This window comes from Excalfactoria chinensis, chromosome 2 (assembly GCF_039878825.1).
Source record: "Excalfactoria chinensis isolate bCotChi1 chromosome 2, bCotChi1.hap2, whole genome shotgun sequence".
NCBI classification, from domain to species: Eukaryota; Metazoa; Chordata; class Aves; order Galliformes; family Phasianidae; genus Excalfactoria; species Excalfactoria chinensis.
The window spans coordinates 114692020-114716630 of NC_092826.1; the positions used below are offsets into that span (position 1 = coordinate 114692020).

Genomic DNA, 24611 nt, shown 5'->3' on the forward strand with positions numbered 1-24611 from the left:
TTACCCAGAGGGAAGTGAGCCGGGGCTTGGCATGGCACGTAGCTATTTCCCCTGCCCAGTCTGTGCTGTTGTGGCTGTTCTGAGCCACTCCGGGAGACCGAGGGATCCCCCCTTATCTATCTCCCCGTGTGCTCACTGCGGGGCACTGCGCTTTGCCTCTGGCCCCCTCGGGGCACACACACCAGCAGGGAAAGTCATACAGCTGTGCTGCTGCTGGGGAGGGGGAGCTTGAAAGTCCTGCTCAAAGGAATGTGTGTGAGCTGGCTGCACTTGGGTACGGGGTGTCCCACGTTCACCCCCAAGATGTTTAATGGGGGAAAAATGCCACAGCTGCTGGAAATGGCACTAAGTCCGTTAAATGGCACCCAGTCCGTTTAGCTGGGAAGTATTGGTAATGGTTGGACTAGATGATCTTCTAGGTCTTTTCCAACCTGAAAAATTCTGTGATTCTGTGAAATAAGGTGCAGCGTGTTTACATTCATCTTTCCCTTCAGGTGGGATAAAGACTGAAGCAGTGCAGTAACACGCTTTGGCACAGCCTCTCTGTTCTGGTAAGCAGCAGCCCTGGGTCTTCCTGAGGCTGTTGGACTGCTGAACCAAGGGTATGCCATATTTCTGATGGTTGGTGTAGGAGTGGCACCAACGCTGTCCCCAGGTAGGGGGGAGCAGTTCGGGTCTATCAGTATCACCCTTCTCTAAAGCAGGGAGCCCCAGTGCCGAAGCATGGCTCATGTCAAAGCAGATTGACCGATTCAGTACAAAAAGGTCCGAGCCGCTTGCTGTGTGGTCCTGCGTCCTGAATGGAGAGGATTCTTCCCGGCCCTTCCCAGCCCCCCAAGGAATGCGGTGCATTCACATGCAAAACCGCAGCGCGATGCCCGCAGGCATGCAGCGATGCCCCAGCTCGGGGTGCAGCCCACGACCCCCCCCCCCCCCCCCGCTCCGTCCGCACGGGGCTCTCATCGCAGCGCTCCATTGCCTTTGGGGCTGCACCGCCCGGAGCGGCCGCGGGATGCTGCTGCCGTGCTGAAGCCTCCGCACCGCGAGGGGTCAGGGCCGGGGGCGGCTCCAACTCTAGACTGGAGGTGAAGAGCGGCCCAAGCGAGTCGACTTGAGCCCAGCACGGCCCACGCGGGCTCCTGTCAACACCGCAGGAAGACACTGCATCGTGACTTACGCCTCTCCACAGCAACCCGGCATTCCTCCTCCCCTTGTACAGCTGTGCCTTCAAGTTCAGGTTATCAATAGCATCCCACAGCAGCATCAAAGCCGCAGCCGGGCAGCTCACAGCCAGGAGAGGGCTTTGTTTTTTTTTCCTTTTCCATCCTGACCTTGTATTGATGGATACAGAAAAACACAGACACGGATTTGCCATGAAAAAAAAACAACAAAAAACTCCTCACATTTATTTGATTAAACAAAAATAAAATAAACTGCATAGGAACATTTTAAAGTCCAGAGAGACACTGACTTTGTTTTAAGGCTGCCAGTAGCTGATACATCATCTCCTTGCTACATCCTTCAGCCTTCCCCTATGGACCACAGAGATACATTCAGAAGCCTCCATTAACACAAGAAGTTCTAACGTTTTGCTTTACTTATCCTACGTAAAAGTTTGCGCATAACCTGTCACGCGTTTCCCTCCTGCAGTACTCAACACCCCACATCTCCCAACGTCGCCTTTTGTCCGAGCAGAAATGCGATGCCCTGTTTGGAGCACGGAGGTTCTTGTCACAGCCTGTTTCATTATCCATTAGATATAAAAGCTCTGAGCAGCTCATTAAAAGCCGAGCACTGTCTGTCCTGCTGAGACATTTGTATTATTATGAGGAGAGCAGCATGATTAATCACTAAAGTAGAAGGAAAACAACTGCAGCAGAACAGGAAACTACAAACCCAATTGTCTCAAGATGCCCAACATCCAAGGGCTGACAAAACCATTCCAGATCCTGACACAAGCCTGTGTTGAGGCAACACGTTACACACCAGTAATGAACTTCTTTTATAAGATGGGGGCTGTACTCTGCAGTCAATTAAAGGAGGAGAGAAAACACGATTTGTCACACACACGAGCCTGAAGTGAGCGACCTCCATATTCTTGCGGGCTTCTCATTTCTACCCGACTAAGCCAGGCAGCACGTGACAGGTGATGCGCAGCACAACAGCTCACATACAGTAAGAACCCCCCCACCAACGCCGGTGACTATCACACCTTACAACCTAGGTAAAAACTTTTCAGTCGTTTTAGAAAAGAAACTAAAAACATCATAACCCAGAAACAGACATCTCTCCCTCGGAAGGAAAAACTACTACGTCATCTGAAAAGGACTCTACAAACCTATAAAAGGACTTCTTTTGTTTTAACTAGTCTGGTAGCTCAAAAAGGAAGTTACTCAACTACGTCACTACACAGACACTTAACATTCAGTCAGTAAGGCTCTATGAAAAGAGCTTAAAAAATTATCTACCTGAGTTTGTAAGTTGATACAATCATTAATAGAAGGTCTAAGACCATGCAGGTACACAAAGCATTTTTAGAACCATTATTGGTTAAACAATGATGGAAAAGATGCCACTCTGGCTTGTCAACCCGTAAGATCACTTAGAGACATCAATGTATGTTTTCCACCATAACATTTACCAAACCCAACACAGCCCATCAATATTAGGGAGTTTCTGTACCCGCTTCCATCACCCCCACAAGCGAGCGGGGGAAGAAAAGAGATCTTCCAATACAGTGATCTGAAAATGTGCTTCTGCAACTTCACTCCACAGGAAAAGCAAGGGGCATGCTGCACGTCACTATCTCAGTTCAGTAAAAACCCAACATTCTGGTTTTCAGCTGCCTCTCCTGACAATATCTGAACTTCTCTTGAACAATATCTGAATATCACCCTCCAGGAATAGGAACTTGGTTGCTCTGTCATGGTGGAAAAAATCCCATTGTGTCAAGAAAGCTACTAATATAATCACCAAGTCTAAAACCAATCAGTATCACATTCCCTTCAAGCATTTGGTATAGCATTGCGTTTGCAGCAATCGTAACATCAGTCTTTCCAAACAGGAACAGGACAGACTTGGAGGTGTGCATTAAAGTTTTCTCTTGTAGAGAGAAGACCTAAAGGTCTTAAAGATGTAAGAACACTGCAAATGGACAAGGAGTATGTCAGCCAGTAGTGTCATAATACTGAACCAAGTCTACATCTCCAAACTTCGTAGTGAAAATGGAACAAACTCAAGTGTTTCAGGTATCGCAGTCCTGTTTGCCAGAATACACGAACCTTTGGTTTCATTTACAGATTCTCTAGCAAGGGCAGCTTAGTATTTCCAGGGGCGGGTAGGAAAACGCCAACAAAAGCAAGAAGTCATCATATTGTATGCACTATCCGTTAAATGCCTGCCCACAAAGCAGGCTGAATCCTTTGCCAAGGCAGATTTCCCAGCTATTTCTCAAACCTGTCTGCTGCTAAACTGAGGTAGATGATTAACTTCTGCAAAGTGAGGTAGAACTTCAAGAAAAAGACAGTGGCATCTCTCGTTGTGCATTTTGTACCACATCGGACTGGGTTTCAAACTCCCAAGAACTTGAAGACCAAAAGGTACAATATTTGTCTAACACAAGTACCAGTGTTCATTTTTATACAGTTCCAAACTGTGTCTAAATATCTCTATTTTTAAATACCTCTTACCTTTTGGCACCGTTTGGCTTACACTCCTTTAAAAAGAAAAAAATAACAACAATAATAATAAAATAAACAAAACACTTTGGCACAGTTTCTTTTAAACCAGAAATAAAGCAAATTTTATGATCAAGGATATGGCCTGATAAGGCTACCCAGAAATGATTTTGGTTTCACTCTAACAGAACAGACCAGGCCCATTTTCCTGCAATTCCAAGGGAACGCCTTGTTCTTCCTTCCCTCATCTTAGTTACGTCTGGCCCCAATAAGCATCATTTTTTTGGGCACTGTCCTCCTTTGCTCACTTTCTTTACGGGCTCCCTTCAAGCTACTTCAAAGGTACTAAATGAAAGGAGTGAGTTATCTGACGGACCTGCATTATCAAGTATTGCATCTGCTTCAGCTTGGTGCTGAAGTTCCTGCTTAACTGAGAAGGAACACGATTGCTTCACAGGCTGACCCTGGAGCAGCCATACTGACTGCTGATAACATTGTCAAGCAAGTTTACCAAGAGCCACCGGTTTAACCTGGCAAGGTGGAATTCCTTTGGGAGTTCAAGTCAACAGGTCTGTTACCCACATCTCTCACTGGCCATTGCTGGAGCTAAGAGAAAGAGGCACAAGCTCACCTCGGCCTTCTCCATGCTACCTCTGCTGGTTCAAAAGATTACTCCAAACACTTTGGCCTGTTTGGTTTGCAATGCAGCATCAAAACCTTGCTTTCTTTTTTTCTCCCCATGCACTTTCACCATGTATGTTATGGTACTGGGGCATTAACCTTAGAACACGCACAGCCCAAAAACACACATGGGATAAAAAGCAAGGTTTGAGTCTCGTTAATTAACTGTATATTACTTTTTAAAAGCTCCTACGGGGCATCTGCTGTTGGCATTGAGCTTATTATTATTGTTGCTTATTTTCATTGCATATAAAACACTCCATTTTATAAGCTACACTACTGCTTTTCAATGAGACCGAACGTGCTTAGCACTATGACAAAGATCTGGAATTATTCTGGGTAGCTGAACAGTAGCGTTTTTAAAACAAAAGAGCTCCCTGACATGTGAGGCCTTTGTTTGTAAGCAAATCCACTGATTAAGCAGACAGCAACTTAAGAAGTTGAAGTTGCTCCTGTTCCTGAGGGAGCTGGACCGGTGGTTTGTGCAATGGCTCCATACAAAAGAGCAGAGGGCAACTTCTATGTCACCTTCTACACAGTGCAGGCTGGAGAAAGGCAAGGATGTTTCTGCTCTTCAACGCAAGGGTGAACACACGCGTAGCCTTTTTTACTTTTTAATGCCTGGAAAACAATTCCTTTCTCCCAGCCCCCGAGAAGGGGGGAACCCAACAAGCATTAAAGCACAAGAGCATTTCTAGAATGCTCTAAATACTGACAGCCACTCAGGTCAAGATATTAACAGACCTGGCATTTTCATTAAGACATGACAGGATAAACTCAAGAACACCGCAAACTAAATATTAAAGCTTTTAAAACCAATTCTCTTTGGTATCTAGGATCTTGCAGGGTATTCATTTTCACAGTCCAAACTTCAAATAATTCTCGGACTGAATAATACAAAACAAACAGGGCCATCTGCCACAAATGTTGGCCACCCCCAAGGAGAGAGGCATGGACACAAGTAGAACTTGAAGCTGAAGGTAAATTAGGTTTCTCTCATACCCATATGTTGAGTGGCCACACAAGTTTAATGACAGACATCTGTATAAAAGATTATCCTTTTGAAGACTATTTTTAAACCATGCTATCCCTAAGATTAAGCCCAGCTGAAACACACTGCTTTGAAGAGTTCGCTTCCTCGAGGCTTTGGCTGAAAGGCAGCACAGTTACTTTATTTAATTTAGGTGTTTTTCCTAACCCTTCTTTTAAAAGAGGTTTCGCCATCTCATTGAATCGGTCTTTTTCTTTCTGGTCCTTTAGTTTAAGCCTCCTTTAAGTGAAGGACGTCTGTATGCAACAGGATTTCTACAAAACCCAGAAGGTCAAACACTCATTGGAGGGGAAAAGCAGCAAGAAGGAAAGTGCACCTTGTGATTTCTCACTAATTTGTAAAGAGCCTTTCAATCTCAGGACACTTCTGTGCATGGCAGCTGGCAGCGGGATGAACCCTTTCCTCCGAGGATGGTTAAGGCCCTTCAGACTTTGGTAGTGACCATGCCTATGTATCAGAGACTTTCTCTTGCAAACAGTAATGGAGATCCCAAAGCATTTCCGAGGCAAAGACTGGATAGTCCTTCCATCCATGAGTGACAGAGAAGCCCTTTTCCCTACTTTAACCATTGCCACTAAATGCCTTATCCAGAGGGTAAAGTGGCAATTCTAGAAACTAGAATCTGCACTAACAGTCAAACAGAAAAGAATAAGACTGAATCTTCCGAGGGACTCAAAGTCCTTAGTACTTAGAAAGTCCTTAGTCCTTAGAACTTAGTCCTTAGTCCTTAGAAAGATCTCTACTCTCCCAGAAAGTTTCTGCATCTCAAAAAAAAAAGCAATTTTTACATCCCTGAAGGGGCTCGCCTCCCCCAGCCTCCAAGCTTTTATGGATCATATTCGGTTATTTCACACAGAATTCTTTGGTACTGCCCTGGAAAAGGAAAAAAAGAAACAGGAAAAAAAGAAAAAAGAAGCAAATTTTCATCTCGATGCAGTTTGCCTTAGGCTGGAACTTGTAGCTTTTCACTTTGATCTGTATCAAGAACTACATGGAGCCACAGGCTCACCCCACCCTAAAAAGTAAAGCAGAGCTTCTGGACTTCTCCAGTCCAGCTTCCCGGGGAAGCCAAAAGATGAACAAACAAACAAACCAGTTGCATTTATCATGGATAAAAGTTATTGCAATCCTCTAAACACAACAGACTTAAATTCTCCAAAACTCACCCTGAATCTCCAAAGCTGTGCTTATTTCTTAAGTTTGGAAAAAGGTACCACTTCTGTTCTAACAAATCCACTCAACTCTTTTTTTTTCTTTCCCTTAAAAGACTCTTCATGGGGGAGGAAGAAAAAAAGAACTCGTCATTTCACACAAACGTAAACCAAGGGTTGATTTTTTCCTTGTTTCGATGCCCCCTCTAACCTCTGTTACCTAGATTAGGCTCACGTACTGATAAAAGAAACTTTCTTTTTTCAAACTAATTTAGCTTTCAGGTGAAAGGGTTAAAAGAAAAACCCCAAACCTCAACAACGGGTTACATTAACAAACGCGTCGCTTTCTTTGTCTAAACTTTACGACAACTGTACTAAGCCACTAAAATGAACAATTTGGTTTCAACTCAAAGCTCATTGTGCATTTTCATCAGCTTTCTCTTTGTGCTGTTGGATTACTGTGTTTCAGGGAAAATAAAAAAACAACAAACAAAATCCCACACAGAAATGCCAAAAAGATGCCAACTCGCTCCTCCTGGCGAGTGAATCCCACTCACTTCCACAAGACGTTCAGAAGTCTTCTGGGAACAAAACGCTGTGCTCACCAGTAAATCAAACACACTGAGGTATAAAAAAGGAGAACAGGAAGAAGTTCTCTGCTGCAGCAGCAATTCAACAAAACAAAACATATCCCCCCTCCCATGTCCCCACCCACAGAAATGCAGTACGGTCAGGAACACAAGCTCTCTACAAATATCTACTAACGTTTTCTCCATTAAAAAAAAAAGTGATACAGAGCCTTTTTGGCTTAGCCTACAGAATTCACCACACAAACCACCTAATGTGCACAGCAACACATGTTTGTGCATGAAACCCCATCAGGGGCGAGGTATAATTTTCTGAACTGCGAGTGTGTTGGGATTGGGAGGGGGGGGAAGAGAAACCAGGGAGGGAAGGGAGGACAATGAGGTAGATAGAATTTAACTTTACAGGCTCACTCCCTGCAGAAAAGATAAGTACATTCATCTGTAAAAAAATTAAAGATGAGGTAGGTTTGAATCAACGTTGTATTTTTTTTTCTTTTTTTCTTTTTTTTTTCATTTTCTCTTAGAAGAATTTCCCTGAGACAGTTTCTTCCAAATTCAAACGCAGATTAGAAGACGAGAATTCGATTGTTTCCAAAGTCGACCACAACAATCATGCCATCAGGGGTGACAGCTATACCTGAAGGACGGTCCATCTGACCAAAGCCGCTTCCCTGAGTGCCGAACTTGCATAAAAAGCTACCATTGGACTCGAATATCTGCACCCGGTGGTTCCTGGAGTCGGCCACAATGATGCGCCCCTCTTGATCCACCGCCACTCCCTGCGGGCGCAGGAACTGCCCATTCCCGCTCCCCTCCGAGCCCAGGAAGCGTGCTGACTGGCAATCTGCGTGGATGACCAGCAGGCGATGGTTGTTGAAGTCTGTCACTACCAAGTGGCCCTCGTGATTGAAAGTCACACCTCTGGGGGAATCAAAGTGCTTCCAGAGTGCCCCTTCAAAGCCGTACTTATTAAGAAACACACCGTCGGGCCCAAACAGCTGAACGCGATGGTTCCTTGTGTCGGAGACCAGGATTTTGCCCTCTGCGTTGACGGCCACGTCCCACGGGTAATTGAATTGCCCATTCTTTGTTCCTTTCTCCCCAAACTTCAGAATGAACTGCCCTTCAAACGTGAAAATCTGGATGCGATGATTGTCCTTGTCAGCCACGACGATCCGGCGTGAGACGTCACAGGCCACACCGGCGGGACGATCGAACTGGCCAGGCCGGGAACCTAGAGTGCCAAACTTGTGATGGAATGTCCCACAAGGTTTGAACACCTGGATGCGGTTATTGCTGCGGTCAGCCACGATGATGTAGCCTTCTTTGTCTACACTAACCCCCCAGGGGCGGCAGAGTTTCCCATCGCTGTCTCCTTCACTGCCAAACGAGAGCCCAGGTAGCCCAATACCTATGTAGCTGCGCCCAGATTTCACCACAACTTTGAAGGGGCTGTTCTCAATGTGTTGGTTGCACATCATCACGGACACCAGATGTTCTCCCTCTAGCTGTGGACGGTAGCTGACCAGGTAGGTTCCATTCTGCTGATCACTGACATCGGCCCCAAACAGATTTCCATCTGGGCCCATTACCACTGCAGAGATCATGTCACCTCCTGAAAGGCGAGGCTCACCGTCGTGGTCGTAGCCTATAACTGTGAAAGAGGCTACTTTACCCTGCAGTGCACGCTTAAGGCCTTCCCCAGTGGCTTTAGTCAGAGGAGCAAAAGCCCCGCTACTGACAAAGCCCATTGATTTAATGGCCATATACAATGCCTGGTCAGGGGGTGTGAACATGATCCTGTCATCCTCCTGCGGCTGCAGAAGGCCTCTCACATTCTTGAGCTCCTGCACCTGAGCCAGCATACGGTCCCGGGCCAGAAGAATATCTATGGTACGACCTTCCTCCAGGACCTGCTGAACAGCACTAATGGTGTTGTCCAGCTTATTTAGGTTCTGACGTAACTTTTCAACTTGCAAGTAGAGCGACTTAGCCTTGACTTGACGAATCTTTTCCACCTGGGAGAGGATGAGGGGTGGGGGAAAAAAGCACATGTCAGAAAAGACGACCCTTAGAATCATAGAATCATCAAGGTTGGAAAAGACCTACAAGATCATCCAGTCCAACCACCCACCGATCACCAAGAGTTCTCAACACCAAAACACATCCCAGCACCGCTTCTACGTAAACAGTCAAGATACTTATTGCAGCATGCTGACTCAAGACATGATAAGACCAAGAACTGTCGGACAAATCTCTAGAAACCCTGATGCAGAGGAGCAGAAACAAGGAAAAGCAATTATCTATCCAAATTCAGATGATTATTTTTTCCAGTCCTTCAGTTAAATATTATACATTCATCCTCCATGGAACTACTGTATCAGTATTCCATTTGAAAAGAAGATTTGCTTCTTCTTTTGCTGATCATTGTCATTTGCTGATAATGACAATCTTCTTTAAAAGCTGTTCTGCCTTCTAGATGCAGAGTACTTGACAGATCATCAGGAAGTACATCTTATTTCATGACTCTGGAGAGAAAAGAGTTAACTGTGGGCACCCAGAAAAGATCAGGGGCCAAGGCTGCTCTAGAGGGAGAGCTGAGACCAACTTCAGAAGGCAGGCTCTAATCACATAACTCTTAGCCTCCTAAGAGTTGGCATCAGCTAATGGATATGGGCTCTCCTTACTTCCTTGCCTGTCCAAACTGTTTTCATGTGATTAGATAATACCAGACATCTGGAATTTTTAGGGTCCAATTGCTTTAATATTTTCCCACAAATACCAGCAGCCACACTGAACTACTGCTTTAAAATAGGATGCCACATAATGCTACTTCAAAGGACGCAGACAGCAGCTGCCGGTTCCCTTCTTGGGCAATTGTAGCTCAAGCAAAAATAGTTGGTTGGTTTTATTTGTTTGCTTTCAGGTTTTGTTTGTTTGTTTGTTCTGCATTTGTTTGTGTTTGCTAGACTGTGTTTGTCTTTACTTGTGAAAAATCACTCTGGATCCTTTGGCAAATGCACTTAGCTTGCAAACATGTAATGGTTTTATTGTAGGAAAAACTTCTTTTCTCATGTCTGAATACTTGCTTGGCTGCAGAACAATATCACCAGTGTACTTTAGTGAGGGACAACTCACTGTCTGAAGAGCCCTTGGTTAAACACTGACCAGCTAACAGATGTATAAGAATGTCATTTCATATAAAGCGTAATGGCTGCTTCTGAAAAAAAGTGAGATGCTTCTTTCAATAGCTCATTAAGGTCACCAGTTTCTGAAAGTCTACCAATCACAGGTACTTTCTGGATCTTAGGTAGCTTTGTTACCCAAAATAATATGCTAGCACTCTTCACATGCTTCCTTAATATATATTCAACTTCCTTACTCTTGTTACAATGGTTTCCCATGCCTCCACAGTGCACGCTAACAAGAACTACTTTTCCTTCCTAAAATGTTTTATAACCCAAAGAAAACTTGTTCTCAGGTGTTCCTTTAAAGTGCACTCAGTGTATTCAACCTCTTGAGATACAAACGGGTAGGAGCAGCTCTTAACTTCTTCTGTACTATATATAACACCTCAAAAGAAAAAGTTATTGAGCTACTCAGGGAAGGCCTAGAGTGGAAAGTGAACTCATTTCCCTCCATACAGGTACCTCAGAAAAACAGCCTTAGAAGTACAGAAACTACAAAGTGAATCCTTGTAAAAATGTCAGTACTAAGAAAACAACATTAATACAAACCTCTCCTTTAGAAGATTAAACTCACTTAGCAAGTGTAGTTCCATGAAATAACTTTACATGAAATAACACAAAGGTCATTTTGCTGGCAACATATACACCAGAATATTACCATTTCAACCAGAATAGGAAGCAAGAGAGAAGTGATTTTACAGGATGGCACTGTCTCTTGACATCACGCACCTCAGTACTTGAGATGTGATGCACTCCTGCTGAGCCAGCAGGGGGAGTGCCCACCTTGTGTGTGTGGCTAAGCTTGCACACAGTATTCCCTACAAAAAAAAAAGCTTTTTTATAAGGTTAAGAAGTCCTTCAAAACAAAACCAACCAGAGGCAGAACTCAGCAACTGGCTCCCTAGAAAACAATGAGTTCACCATAAATGGTAGTGTATCTGCTTAGCATATAAGTTAAAGAGTTTTCCAATATCAAATGTACAAAGCACAAGTGTTCGGTACATACCTTCCAGAGCAGCTCGCACTCTCGCTCTTCCAAGGCCTTCTTATGTCTAGTAGTCACTGCTTTGACTTCAGACTGTACCACCTTTGCTTTCATCTCAACTTGCTCTGCCACAGCCTGGGCCTGTTCAATACTCAACTGGAGAGAAAAATAACACTCTTAGGGCTCAACCAAATCTGCAAGAGCTTACTTACATTTCACTACACCTTTAGGAAAATGCACAGAATAACACTCCTTAGATTTGCTAGGTCTTCACCCACTTCATACTGCAGAGCCTGAATACTGGCATATATATATATGTTAAAAAAAAACAAGTCTACTGTACAGGGCTTATGACTTCATTGTACCATGCACCAGTACAGGGGTTTAAAGAACAACTTCTGGGAGCATGAAAATCTCCTGCACTTTCCAGTTACTGCAGGGTGTCACAGCTCTGCCATGGTAAATCCGCTGTTGTTCAGCAGGCGTTTCCTGCATAGAAGCTGTCCTCTGAGAAGCCAGTTTGTTAGGAACAATGTTGAGAAGCAGCATTCCTTTTTCTGCTCAAGCACTGCACAACTTTTTCACCACAAATCCTTTTAAAAAAGGCACCGCTCAACGCTCTCATTCCAGCTTCATCACTCCAGTGTTTGTGAATGAAATGGCTAGCTAGCTCACATGCTTGGAAAACTGGAGACGAGGGCTGCGATCAGGAAGCCATCTGGTTCAGTTATCTATTACCAATCCAGTAACAACTACTGCGGCTCCTGCTGTTGGCAGGTGCAGTTGTCCATTTGCAGCTTGCACCTACGCACTCATGTGACTATTCAGGAGCCAAAAGACTGACAAGACACACTCCATTCTGTTATGGATATCACCGGAGCCTTCTGTTGCCAAAAATGAAAGGACTTGGCAATGTATCCTGCCAACTTCAGGACTGAAACCAATACTCAAACACAGTAAAATCTAAGTAATGACAGTGCGTGCACTTGATGTGTCTGAGAGCCACAACAAATGGAAACCTTGCAGATCAAGCTCCCATGTGGCAAACAAGCATGTTTCCATGATGGAATGTAATTCAGTCCAGCAGACATCTGTCACTAGCTACAGTTACCAGCTCTCTTAGGAACACCTTGTTCTTTTCTATAAATCTACTCAAAAAAGCAACATACAAACACAAGCACATTTAGCAGAAGAGGACGAAAGCACACAGCATTCAGATTGCAAAGTACTTAATGAGGATTGTTAAGCAAGCAAGTCTCATGGTCTAGGCATTTTATACAACTGAAAGAGAGTTCGCTGAAGCCTCAAGGTAGTTACACCAACCGAGTCATACATTTGACATCTTATTAGCTCTAGCTCTGCATAAACTTGCAGACTGTCACTGGCAGCCAGGGTGTCAGCGCCTGCCAACAAAATGCCAATTCCAGCATTTCTTTCCAGACCCAGACGTGCCTGGCTAGTTCTTATGTGCTCCAGACACTTCTGAGTAAAAGGTGAAGTTGCATTGGACTCCCGGTGTCCTTCAAGACACCTCTATAAGCTTTCTTGTAGCTGCTTCCTGTTTCTGCAAGAAACTCACAGTAGTTATCTTGCTACAGTGGTTCTGACATGGCAGCTGATGCTGTAACACAAAGTAATGAGGAGCTGACTTCAAGAGCCAGAAGCATCAAGGAAGTATGACATTTTGGTTTTGTTTCTGCATACCTGGGCTGACTATGGATGGACCCAAAGCAGGGCTCGTCATTTCCAATTTTTATCAGTTCTCCAGATGTCCCATCTTCTGATGGACATTAAGAACTTGAGCAAAAGACCTCAATAGTTTGATCTTGGCTTAATTATAAGGTGCCTATGAAATATTTAAGTGTATTTTTCTAGATACAACACTACTTGTTTTCACTAGTGCCAGTTATTTAAAAATCAGAGTTATGGTCAGAAGAGTGCAGCACTCGAGGGGAAAGACAGGCTACAAACAAATGTGGAGCCACTGTAAAGGTGCTGGTATCATTGCGTGGCTTCTGCAGACTGCTACCCAAATTAAACGAGTACATCCACAATTACATCCACGCAGCAAAGTTAATGAAAAAGGACAATTTAAGTCTCAAAGAGAAGAGACTGCTAATCCAAACACAGAGTGTTAGATTTAAATAATTTGGTTCAGAGAATTAGCTATTTGAACACACTGCTGTACAACACAGCCCTGTGTGGAAGACACCATGAGAGTAAAGGCTGTTCAAGTGTATCACAGAGCATCAGTGTTAAGCTTACCTAACTGTTTAAAAAAAGGTCCTTCCACAGATAATGGATGAAGAACCTTAAATACACACCTCCCCACCTCTGTATGGAAGACTTAAACCTTAAACACAGAGAAATTTAAGAGCAAGTTCATCCTTTTTAAAAGGATATCTAGGGGGGACAGGAGAAAAACCTGTGAGGAGCATATTCTCTGTCAAACCCTCTCTTACTTTAGAAGTAAATCAAATGAACTAATGACTGGACTTTCTGCATCTCAGGTTAGCCCTCTTCTGCCACATTCTGAAGGTGTTCTGCCCATAAATACTATTTGTTTTCAGTTCCTTGCATTAAAATGATAGATGGCTGGTTTCTCAGGATTCTTCCAATTACTTGCTTCAGTGCAAGGTAAAACAACTCAGCCAAGACAGTCAGTTTTCTCCATCATAAAAGCTTCCTACTGTTCCTTTACTGGAGAAATTAACTGCAGACTTTACACAAAGCATATTTACAGTAAGAATATTAGGATTAATCAGCTTAGCAATCGTAATATTGGTGCAGCCACAGCACAGATCACAGCTAAGTCAATTTAAACGGTCTGACTACAAACTGGAAACAAACTGAAGTATTCTCACTTCTGGTGGTTAAAGTGTTTAAAAATGCTTTGACACGGGGAAGGTTACAGGAGAGGTTAGCTCATGTCCGGCATACAGAATCATTTTAGCATGTGCTGCAGAACAGCACTTGTTGCCTGAAGTTTAAGGTAAAGCAGTAGTATGGACAGTGTCACGTATAAAAATGCATCTTCCCTGATAACTATCTGCTTATATATTAAACTAAGGAATTCATTAAAGCAAGGCACAAAGCAGAAGTACCTGGAGAAAGAAGTACAGAAAGAAATAGAGCTCACTTGATACAAATTCTAGATTTACATTAAGGGCTTATCTGATCATTTGTGATATTGCATTCTATTTCAAATTTCCTTTCATCTCTGCTGTTAGAAAAAGAATGATTCATTCAACTTCATTTTTTGTTTACTAGGCTTCCATTTAGGCTCTTCAACCTGCAAGCCTGGCTTCAAAGCCATGCACCAAGGGTGTTTAAGCTTACTCAGTGTGACAACACCAGAAGGATGCCTTGCAGCACAGCAGTGCCATCTTTCTCAGGGATTGGCCTACCAGCAGCACCAATTCCGTACAGAAACCCACAGGGAAGCTCCCACTGAAGGGCAGAGAGAAGCTCAAGACAACTGAGCTCTTCCAGTGAGTTTCCCTCACTGGAGAAAAATTTCTTAGCTACCTCCCTCTCTAGCAAGAAGAGCATTCAAGGTTCAGCTCATCTGCTTCACACCAACTCCCCTCACAATTTCTATGAGAAAAGAGGTGCTGCATTAGCAGATTGCGCCATCCTTACTGGCAAAGTTTAAGCTTCTGACGCTGCAAGATAAGTCTCTTCTTCCATGTTCAGTTAATGACCAGACCCCACTGCAAGTTGCCACATTTCAATTAAAGCACTGCCAAATGCCCCACCAAGCGAACAAAGATATAGGCAGTTTTAGTAAAATAAACAAAAAAGACAACTGACCTACACAATTCAAATTGCATTTTAACACTTTCACCTGCAAATTAACACCAAATGGGAGCAAACACTCGCTGCTTTACTGTTATGCAAGTGCATTAGATTACATACACATACATACATATATACAATTACACATGTATAGATGTATTTTAAGAACATGACATTTCGAAGAAGCCATCTATCTTTCATCGAAACAGATTTACGTTCAGTTTGTGGCTCACTCCTTGGAAAAAATTTATAAGAAGACAGCTAAGTGTGCACTTTCATAAGGTATAAACAAGCCAGCAGTACAAGCCGCCATTATCAAAAGGGAACGGTCCTGTCTTACTTGACTACATTACCTCATCTTTCAGATCCTCATCTGAATCACTTAAAGCCACTGAAAATGTGAAAGGAGTATCTGAGCACAGGGGGAGAATAGCTTTCTAATGAGATAAGTCTGCTCAGAAAGAGGTCCTACAAGAACGGGGTGTTTCTGTTCCATTCCTGTGCACCATGGGTCCCTAGAAGAGTGCAATGAGCCAGCCTAGGGTGCTGACTCAGCCAAAAAAGCAATTGCACTGAGAGGCTGTCTCCTTAGCTGGATCAATTCACCACTCAGTTATAAGTGCAAGTTCTTGTGTTAGGGATAGGCTTAGAAATGCACAATTCAGGCCGAGACCAGAGCAGCACTGGTGAACAGGAGCTTTCCATCGCTGTAGAATCAAGAAGATTGACCAACAAGCCTCATGTTGTCAGGTTTACAGGAGTCCATACACTTTGAGGAGTGAGCTTTGTACTTCTCAGCATCTTGAGCCACTGAAGCCTCATCTGGTCTGTCACTCCTGAAATGTACCTTAACGTACGGCTATCACCATAGCCCGAAAAACAATCTTTCTTCCAAAGCCACAGGAAGAGTTCAAATAAACATTTATTCCTAAAAGCCTTCAACTTTGGTTAACCAGATATTCTCCAGCCAAATGACTCATGGCTTGATTTCCTTTCTCCTGCAAGGCCCTTCAGAGCCCACTTCTTTCCCTTCACTCTAAGCTACCTCTCCTCATTCATCCTCAAGTTTTCATGTCAGAGGTATCACCTTCCTAGCCTGTTAAGAAGGTTACTAATACAGCAGCATGAATCAGTTGCACGGAGAGGTGTTACTGCATCATACTACTTTTCAGTCTCCTTAGAGCTCAAGTCTGTGCTCCACATATTGCAATTGCTTGCATTGGAATTTGGTTCTGTAGACTGCTTCCAAGCTTTAAAAAAAGTATTCAAGCCCATTTCTTTTATTTTAGTCTGGTTTCCTCAGAGACTGTCCCAAATGCATGCTGACATGCTGTCTCCTCCCTGGGATAAACACGCAGCTTTACAGCCATACTGTCCCAACACAAGCTCTTCTATATACAAATTCCCTTGTATAGCAGGTTCACTGCATCAACCTTTGACTCAAGCACCTCAGTTTTAACTCCCACATTTATTCTAGTTGCTGCTGATGACACTGAGGCAGTAGCTGCCCTGAGCTGTAGTATTCTCCATCTCCACATATGCAAACACAGATTACTAACTCCCCAGCTTCATCACAGATCTGCCGTCTCACCAACTCTTTTCTGTAGAGTGGTCTAGATTGAAAGGCCCCGATAAAAGTCAGTTCTTGAAAAGACTCATTCATTTTACACATTTTTTCTCGCTAAATGCCCAACTGCACTTCCTCTTAATGTGTGTGGGCAGTAGCTGGACCAGGGCAAAACCAGATTAAACTAAATTCAAGAGCTATTTGCTTAAGTTGTGTGAATACTGCCAGGCCACCCACCTTTTACCTGTCCATCATTAAGTAGTCAACTCACCACAAGAGCAGGAGCCTCCAAAAGAAAAGCCAGAAGAGAACAGGGGAAAGAAAAAAGAGCAAAGTAAATCCAGGAGCAAGCAGGCATGAAAGCGTGCATGCAGTACTAGCAGAGTGATACTCAACATTATTCTTTTGGTTTCTATTCCAAGAGACAGTCACTATTCAGATTATTTACCCATACCAGTTAAATGATTAAGAGCCCTAAAGGCCAAAAGCAATAATTTAATTACTAACAGACAAGCCCTTGTCTAGGGAAGCCTAGAGAAATTCAAAACACTGCACTACTGAGGTTCTCTAGACTAGAATAATCCCTTCATTCTTGCTCATTCTGGGGATGTTAAATGTTTCTGTATGGATGCTGCTGAAGATACTGCTTATAATGTTATTTAGCACAAACCTTGGAAGCTAAGTTTTTTGCAAGGCTTGGGGTTAACATGAGGTTTTAAAATGTTCATCCAGCTCCAAAATTTTGGTGCTTAATGTTCTGACACAGGTAACAACATCGTAAGCCAAAGGGAGGTATCTAAAACAGGTAAGATCTATACCATCACACTGCTTTTTTCCTTCCACAGGTGCAAAGACTCAGGAGAGGTAAAACCATCTGCTCCTTTCCAACTGAACAAGCTCACCTAAGAAAGGGTTACAGCTGTCTTATTTTTTCCCACTTATTAGGGTGACATGAAGTTGTCACATCACAGAGAGGGATTCCAGCTCCCAAACAAGCAGACTCTGAGACACACTCTACAATTTGAAACATGCCTAGAATACACCGAAATTCTGTAGCACTGAAGGAAAACAGCTAGCAGACATTGCTGTTGACTGTGACCGCTCCTTCAAAGGATGAGATTTGACAGGTTTAACAACAAAATTTAAAAGACCCAACTCAAAACAGTCATCTATTAAAATAAGCAATGATGAGGGAGCAGCTCGTTTCATGTAGCACACATTTGAGAGAAAAGCACATCTAATTGAGACACCTTACTTCTGCCAGTGCTTAACTCTTGTTGGTTTGACCTAACATAAAAGTGGTGACTATCTAGCTCAAAGCATTTGAGGCTGACGAAACTAGACAGTCGTAGTGCAAACTAGCTTCATACTATACCTTCCCTGTACAAAGGCTCTTAATGAAAGGAAAACTACTGCTAATACCATAACAGCACAAGCTAACTAGCTACAAACATATCCTTGCAAATTCATTTCCTATGCAGATTTTCTTTCTACCCAATTTTCTTTTATTTTTTTTTTTCAGATTATACATACAGATTTTCTTTTTTTTTTTTCTAGCACTACACTACCTTACTTCAAGACCTCACTTAGTATTTATATGTGCACTGTAAAGTAGCTGAGGTAGGATGCCATTGGCAGCTGCAATGTGCACCTGTGTAGGCAGAGCAATCCTTGTAGGGAGGTAGCTCAGATCCCTTAAAGAGGTAATTAGAAGTTCCACGGCAATCCAAACAGATAATTAGCATTTTACATGTGGTGGCAACGCTGCAGATATAACCAGACCTATAAGCAGTTCCAGTGTAGATGCTGTACAGACATAAGAGACATCTGAGAATAAAAGTCTCGTCTGTAAAAGCTGAAACATGCTTGGCACTGCTGTACAAGATCAGAACTTCGCTCAAAATGCCTTGTGTTCAAGTGCGTTTGGAAACAGCTTCATATATATTATGATTTACATGACAGGACTATGCTGTAGGAATGCAAAATTCATAACAGCACTTGGTTTTCAGCTACACAGCCACTTCTGTCAGATCTGTGAGAACAGAAGGGGTGAGAAATCTGACAGAAGCAGCAGAGAGCTTTTTGCCTGACACCCTGCCCTGTACCAGACAAGCCGTGAGGGATAGAAAAAAATTAAGTACTTGAGTTGGGAGTATCTTACCTGAATAGCCTGTCGTCCTTGCTGAGCATCTGCCAGTAGCTGGATGGTAAGAGTCCTGGAGTCCTGGAGGGCATCTTGGAGGTAGATAAAGCTGTGACCCACATGTCGCCCCATGGTACATTCACGACATATGGGGACAGAGCAGGTATCACAGTAGAAATGCAGTACCTGGAAGAGAAAAACCTGTATCACCATCTGATGAAGAACTGAAGAGGGAAAAAGAAATGCAAGGATGCCCAAAAAACAACAAAAAACCAACAGATAGATAACAAAAAAAAAAAATAAAGGAGGTAGTTGGAGGCAGTAGCCATGGGCAAGAACTTCACAATAGTTTCTCCTCAGAGGAAAAGCAAACCCTCTTTCTTAGTAAGCTTCAGATCATATCCTAAAAGTTGGATGGAAGTGTCGTTGTTTTTCTTTGAAATACAATACTAGGAAGAATGTCCACATCAGCTCCTCTTAAGAACGGAAGCCATCTGCCAACACTTATGGGTTGGAGATGTCATCTATGGTAAATTTCAGATGAAGACTTTTCCTGCATTCACCAGACTACATTCTCTGAAGTGGGTCATTTAATAGTGACTGTGCTGGAGAACAGGAGCATCCCCATCCGCTAAGAATGGAAAACCACCATGCATGCTGAGAACCATCCTGTTTCCTCAAAACATGCAAACCCTCTATGCTTACTCAGGGCAGCACAGCACCAGGCAGAACGCACATCTGTCAACTTCCAACAGCAAAATAAAAGCTGAAAAAAAAACACCCTTTGCTCTGCCACAGTGTTTCTATGCTGGTAATATCTGGAGATTCTTGATATGGAGAGCAAGACAGGACAGTAGCATACCCATCAGAGTGTTTCAGTTTTACAGAGAACTCTGGGTAACAACCAAAGCCCATTCTATTCATGAAGCACTTAAAAAGTATTTCCCACTCACAATGGAAGTCTTACACAAGACATTAGCCTAGAAAGCTGGATCCATTCATCAGCCACAGTTGTTTCCATTCCATCCAGTAGAGGGAAGTAGCACACAAAAATAGTATCCTCCACAGAACTGCGCTTTCTTAGAAGAAAACCGATCAGCTGTTTTGTTTTCAAAGATGAAAGCAAAGGAGTACAAAACCGCTAAACGAGAAACTCCACGTTCAGTCTCACTCCTAGCAACATACGCTATATTTTTTAAAGCGGTGCTAGAAAAATCTAGCTTGCCATGGAAGAGTCAGGAAACCAGCACAAAACCCTGCCTGCCATTGCGGAGTACAAATAATTTTTCTGTCACCAGCTATTTAAATTCTACCTCAGAGAAAGCAGCAAGAGCAGAACAAAGGCTGGGCAAGTATTTGATATGCCTGTCTCCTCACAGCTGTCACCCAACCAGTCCCAACACCGCCTAAACGTCTGTGATATGGTGCGTGGCATCCCCATTTCCCTTCTCCTGCAAAAGAACAGGGGAGAGGGAGGACAGGTGATTCCCTCAGACTTCCTGCATTGCATGAAGTCCTATTTTAAGCTCTCCTGTAAGCGCGACAGCTGAAGTGGTGTATGGATTAATTTCTCAAAGGAATATGTGTGTTTGCGCCCATTAAATTTTAATAAAGCCCTTTTCTTCACAGTTAGGCTTTGCTGTGGGGAAACTGGAACAGGTTGCTTTGCGCCTGTTCAAATTCGAACCCCTTGAGCAGTATCCTCAGGTCCTCAGTCTTCTTTAAGGATGTATATGCTGTCTTTCCAAAATGCATTTTTCAATAGACATCATCTCCCTCAACTTGAATGTCCCTCATCTTTACACTGCAGTTGTCTAAATCTGTAGGCAGTGTTCACTTCTTCATGCAGTTCTGTAATTTTGCTCTTGAAATTACAGGGAATGTTTATTACATGTTGCTGAATGACTCCACATAAGCAACTGAGAAGTTGAGAGAAAATGAAAACCAAGGGAGGGTATCAAGTTAAGTCATACGAATCCAATCTACTTTAAAAACGTACAGGAGGGATTTAGGGACTCAATCAAGCACAGCAGCTGAAAGGAAAATGGTGACCATATGAACAGAAGTCTACAAGCAAGTTATATCTGTTGTTAGTCCTCCAAAGTAGCCAACACCAGGGGCAAAAGCTGAACACCACAGATCTGCCCTGCTACCAGTACGCTCCTGCAGTGAGGCGACAGCATCCGCTGGCAAGAGTCATCTGGTTGCCCCAGCCAAGGAGAAACTAAACTGAAGCTGCTCAGCTGCCTCTTGCCACACAGCAGAATGTGGTGGAAAATACCGCTCCTCAATTTAGAACGGAGGGAGACAAGAGCCATTATTTCATTTCAGAAATGTACAGATTTATGTAGGATGTGGGTGGCAAGTATTTTAGGTAAATGCTAAGAAGACATCAATAAAGTCTCCTATTTGTTTCTTAGTAAATAGAAGGCTATGGAAATTACCTAGATTTAAATTTGAGAGCAAAAGAGTTAACAGGCTTGGGCAACAAAAAGGGGAATAAGCAGCGATGGACTGATCTCCATCATTACACTGCTATTTAAAAGTTATCTTAAATACACACACAAGAAAACACAAATGCATAGTATCACTACAGCACTCAGTAGGGAAGGGAGCTGGTCACCAAAAGTAAACTGAGAGTCAGCCAGCTCCTAGATGAACAGGGAACCGCGTAGAAACTCCCTTTTGGGCACGCTGACTAATTGACAAAAGAAAAACAGGAGCACCCCCCAGGATGTACACACTGCTCTACCAAGCAGTGGGGCCCACAGCAGGCAGCTCTCCCAGGGTTAGAACTGGGAAGTACCCAGCTGTGCAGGGGTAGGGGAGATCTGTGCCAGTCAGACTGACAGAGATGGGAGCGCAGCATCCAGCTCCTCTGTGCTTGTATCCACAGCTGGCCATTTATTATGCCCCAGCCTTTTCACATCCCAGTCCCTAGGTCGTGGCCTCAAAGGTCAGGTACTGTTAGGTAAAGTTTCCATGCCTGCTGCATAGAAGGGGAGAAGAGAAGCAACAACCAACCAACCACCACCACACCGACAACAAAAATGACCAAGCAGCTCACTCCAACAAACAAAGAAATAAATAATCTCACAACAATACACATCTTCCTTATTTTCTTGAACTAGGACAACACAAGAGTCTGCTCTCTGTTCGGATGTGATGCATTTGCAGCACACCTAAAAGCTGGTGGGGCCTCCCCCTTCTGCTAATCTTAGCAACGAGGAAAGGCCACCCTGAATTTCAGTGGTGCCGTTAATACAGCAACATACTGCTCCTTCTATGCTCGTATCGCTGCCTTAAGAACAACAAGCCTAGTCTTGAGCCGTGGTGGGAGGGGGGGAAATGGAAGGAAAAAGCAAGGCTAAGTCTTCTGGAAAGGCCAGGCTTATGGTGCACAGCCTAACAAACCACTTTCAACAACAACAACAAAAAGGTCTTAAAACTGTTCTCTCCTCCTGAAGAGGGGGAGACAGCGCTAAGTAAAAGGACCCACCAACTAATTTAGTTATTGTCCTCCTAATTTCACTATTTTCCAGCAGCATTTTGAACGAAACCTCCACAAACGCTGTTTTTACCTCACGCAAATGTTCTGACAGGAAGGAAACAGAGATGAGAAGAAACCAGGAATAGATCTATTTCCAAGAATTTTGTGAGCTTCTATCTTACATATTTTTTCCCTTTCTTTTAGCAACATACAAATACAGGGGGGGGGGAACTGCTTTAAGAGAAAAAAAAAGGAAAACTTTCCAGCTTTTAGACCTTTTCAAGGTTCCTTTTGGTAAAACTGTCTCCAGTAAGAAAAGATCCCTAAGCGAGTTGAGTGCATTTTTAAAACAACCATTCTGTTACATTAAATAGCATCTCAGAGTCTCCATCAAAATCAAACGAAGAGATAAAAGTCAGAAGCGAGAGCAGAACAGTTTCAGAGATAGTTAAAAGTGATTTATTTTAAAATAAATCAGCTACGGGTTGATTATTTCCCAAACAGGAAATATTTCCTGAATTGGTGGCATACAATTTTAGACACAAAACAATAAAGGGAGCCTACTTCAATTTAAACGGAATCAGTGAACCATATTACAGGGCTATTCATCTTTTACAGCCACAGCAGCCCAAGAAATACAACAGCAAGGCCATAAATGTGATTGCTTCAGGAAAGGCTGTACAGTGCACCGTAAAAACATTTTACAACAGCAGGAATTCCTGGGTGTCGCTCTCCCCATTTTTTGGTCCATCTGCTTTCAAAGGGGGCAGGGGGATGGGCGGAGATGTTGTTAAACGTCCCCCGGGACTGCACAGCAATCAATCATCATCTGATGAATGGCCGCTGAAGTTAAACCCTGACCCCACTCCACAATTCCCACACCAGCGCTCCTCTCCTCGCTGACCAGCTTCCAGCGTCCTCTTCCCCCCCTGCCCCCCCACCTTCCAGCCCTCACCAAAATTTCCCGAATACCAAGGGCAGACAAAAGCAATGGAATGCAGTAGGCACCATGACAGAAGAAAATTCAGCAAAACCTGCAGTTCAGGGGGTTTATCCTTAACCTGCCTTTTCTGGCTCGCAAACGCTCGATTCCTCTCACTTCAGAGCACATTTAAGAGCACGTACGCGCAGAGTTGTCAATAAAGCACGTGGAATCTGTTCCAGCATTTTGCTCTCTGTCACCACGTTTCAGTGTCTTGACCAAATTTTATTTATGCCTACAGCGTTAAAGCATTTGTTCTAGGCAGCAACGCGTAAGGCCACGGTTTAAAATACAGATGAAGTCTGATGCCCTGAACGCTGCCCTGTAACCTTAAACAACAACAAACTCTTACAAACTAACTGTAGCCTTTCGGTTTTTCCCTTCAGAAAGACCTCCGTCTGGCATTTGTGCATTAACTTATTTTGAGTTTATGACAGAAAAATCACACGCACGATCGTCAGTCTGAAATTTTCCATTGCTAAAGGTGCTTTATTATTTAATTCCCTTGTCAGCAACTCAAACACCGGTGGCTTTGTTAGGCGGCGTGTGAGGCTCGGGGCATTATGAATTTAGCAGAAACTCGTTTTCCAATGAATGTCAGCCCTTCTCTTCCAGCACTGGCTTAGGTTTTTGTTGTTGTTTTTTTCAGAAGATCTGTGGGGTAAAAAGCTGCTTGCCTGTATCGTTCAAGCAGCAATATATTTTAAACAGCATATAAATGCTATCGCTCTGGACAATGGGGTCAGTCTAATGCAGATAATTGCTGTAGAGTTTAAGCAGAAAAAGGTGTGGGTTTTTGGGTTTGTTTTTTTCTTTGTTTTTCTGTTTCTGTTGTTGTTCTTGATGTTTTTTTGGTTGAGTCTTTTTTGGATCACTTTTACTCTCCCATTTTAATAGCAACCTGTGAGAATTACCTTGTGATTATTAACTTATTTCACACCATGATCAGAAAAGCACTTTAGGTTCCTTAACTTCTCGGGCTAACTCTTAAAACTTAAATATCACATACACGTACTGAAGATACAATTAACTATGTGATACACACCTAATGTCTCCATTGTATTTGGGACATTAACTTCTAGAGATGCTTAAACAACTTCTGTAAGTACCAGCTAATGAACAAATTAATAATTAATCGACAAATATGGAGCTCTCCTGACCCAACGCATAAGGAGGAACTGAGTCCCTACCTAACCAGCACTGCCCCCAGTGAAACCTCAGCTCATGGCTGTGATTTCACCCTACAACTAAACTGACCTGCTGGCTTGCACCACTGCAAGGGGAAGTCCTGTACCTCCTGTGTCCTTCTCC

The 24611-nt window shown here is 43.3% G+C and overlaps 1 protein-coding gene across 1 annotated transcript in view; it reads right to left on the bottom strand.

The window, feature by feature from the left end:
- Positions 1 to 7336: 7336 nt before the first annotated feature.
- The window catches only part of TRIM71 (tripartite motif containing 71), a 51036-nt gene continuing 33761 nt past the window's right edge, over positions 7337 to 24611 (bottom strand). The window contains exons 2-4 of the mRNA XM_072329635.1: positions 18847 to 19014; positions 11342 to 11476; positions 7337 to 9165 (exon numbers count right to left, since the gene is read on the bottom strand). Of these exons, the coding sequence (XP_072185736.1) occupies positions 7714 to 9165; positions 11342 to 11476; positions 18847 to 19014 (1755 nt within the window). The 3' untranslated portion in view covers positions 7337 to 7713. The remainder of the gene's footprint in view (positions 9166 to 11341; positions 11477 to 18846; positions 19015 to 24611) is intronic.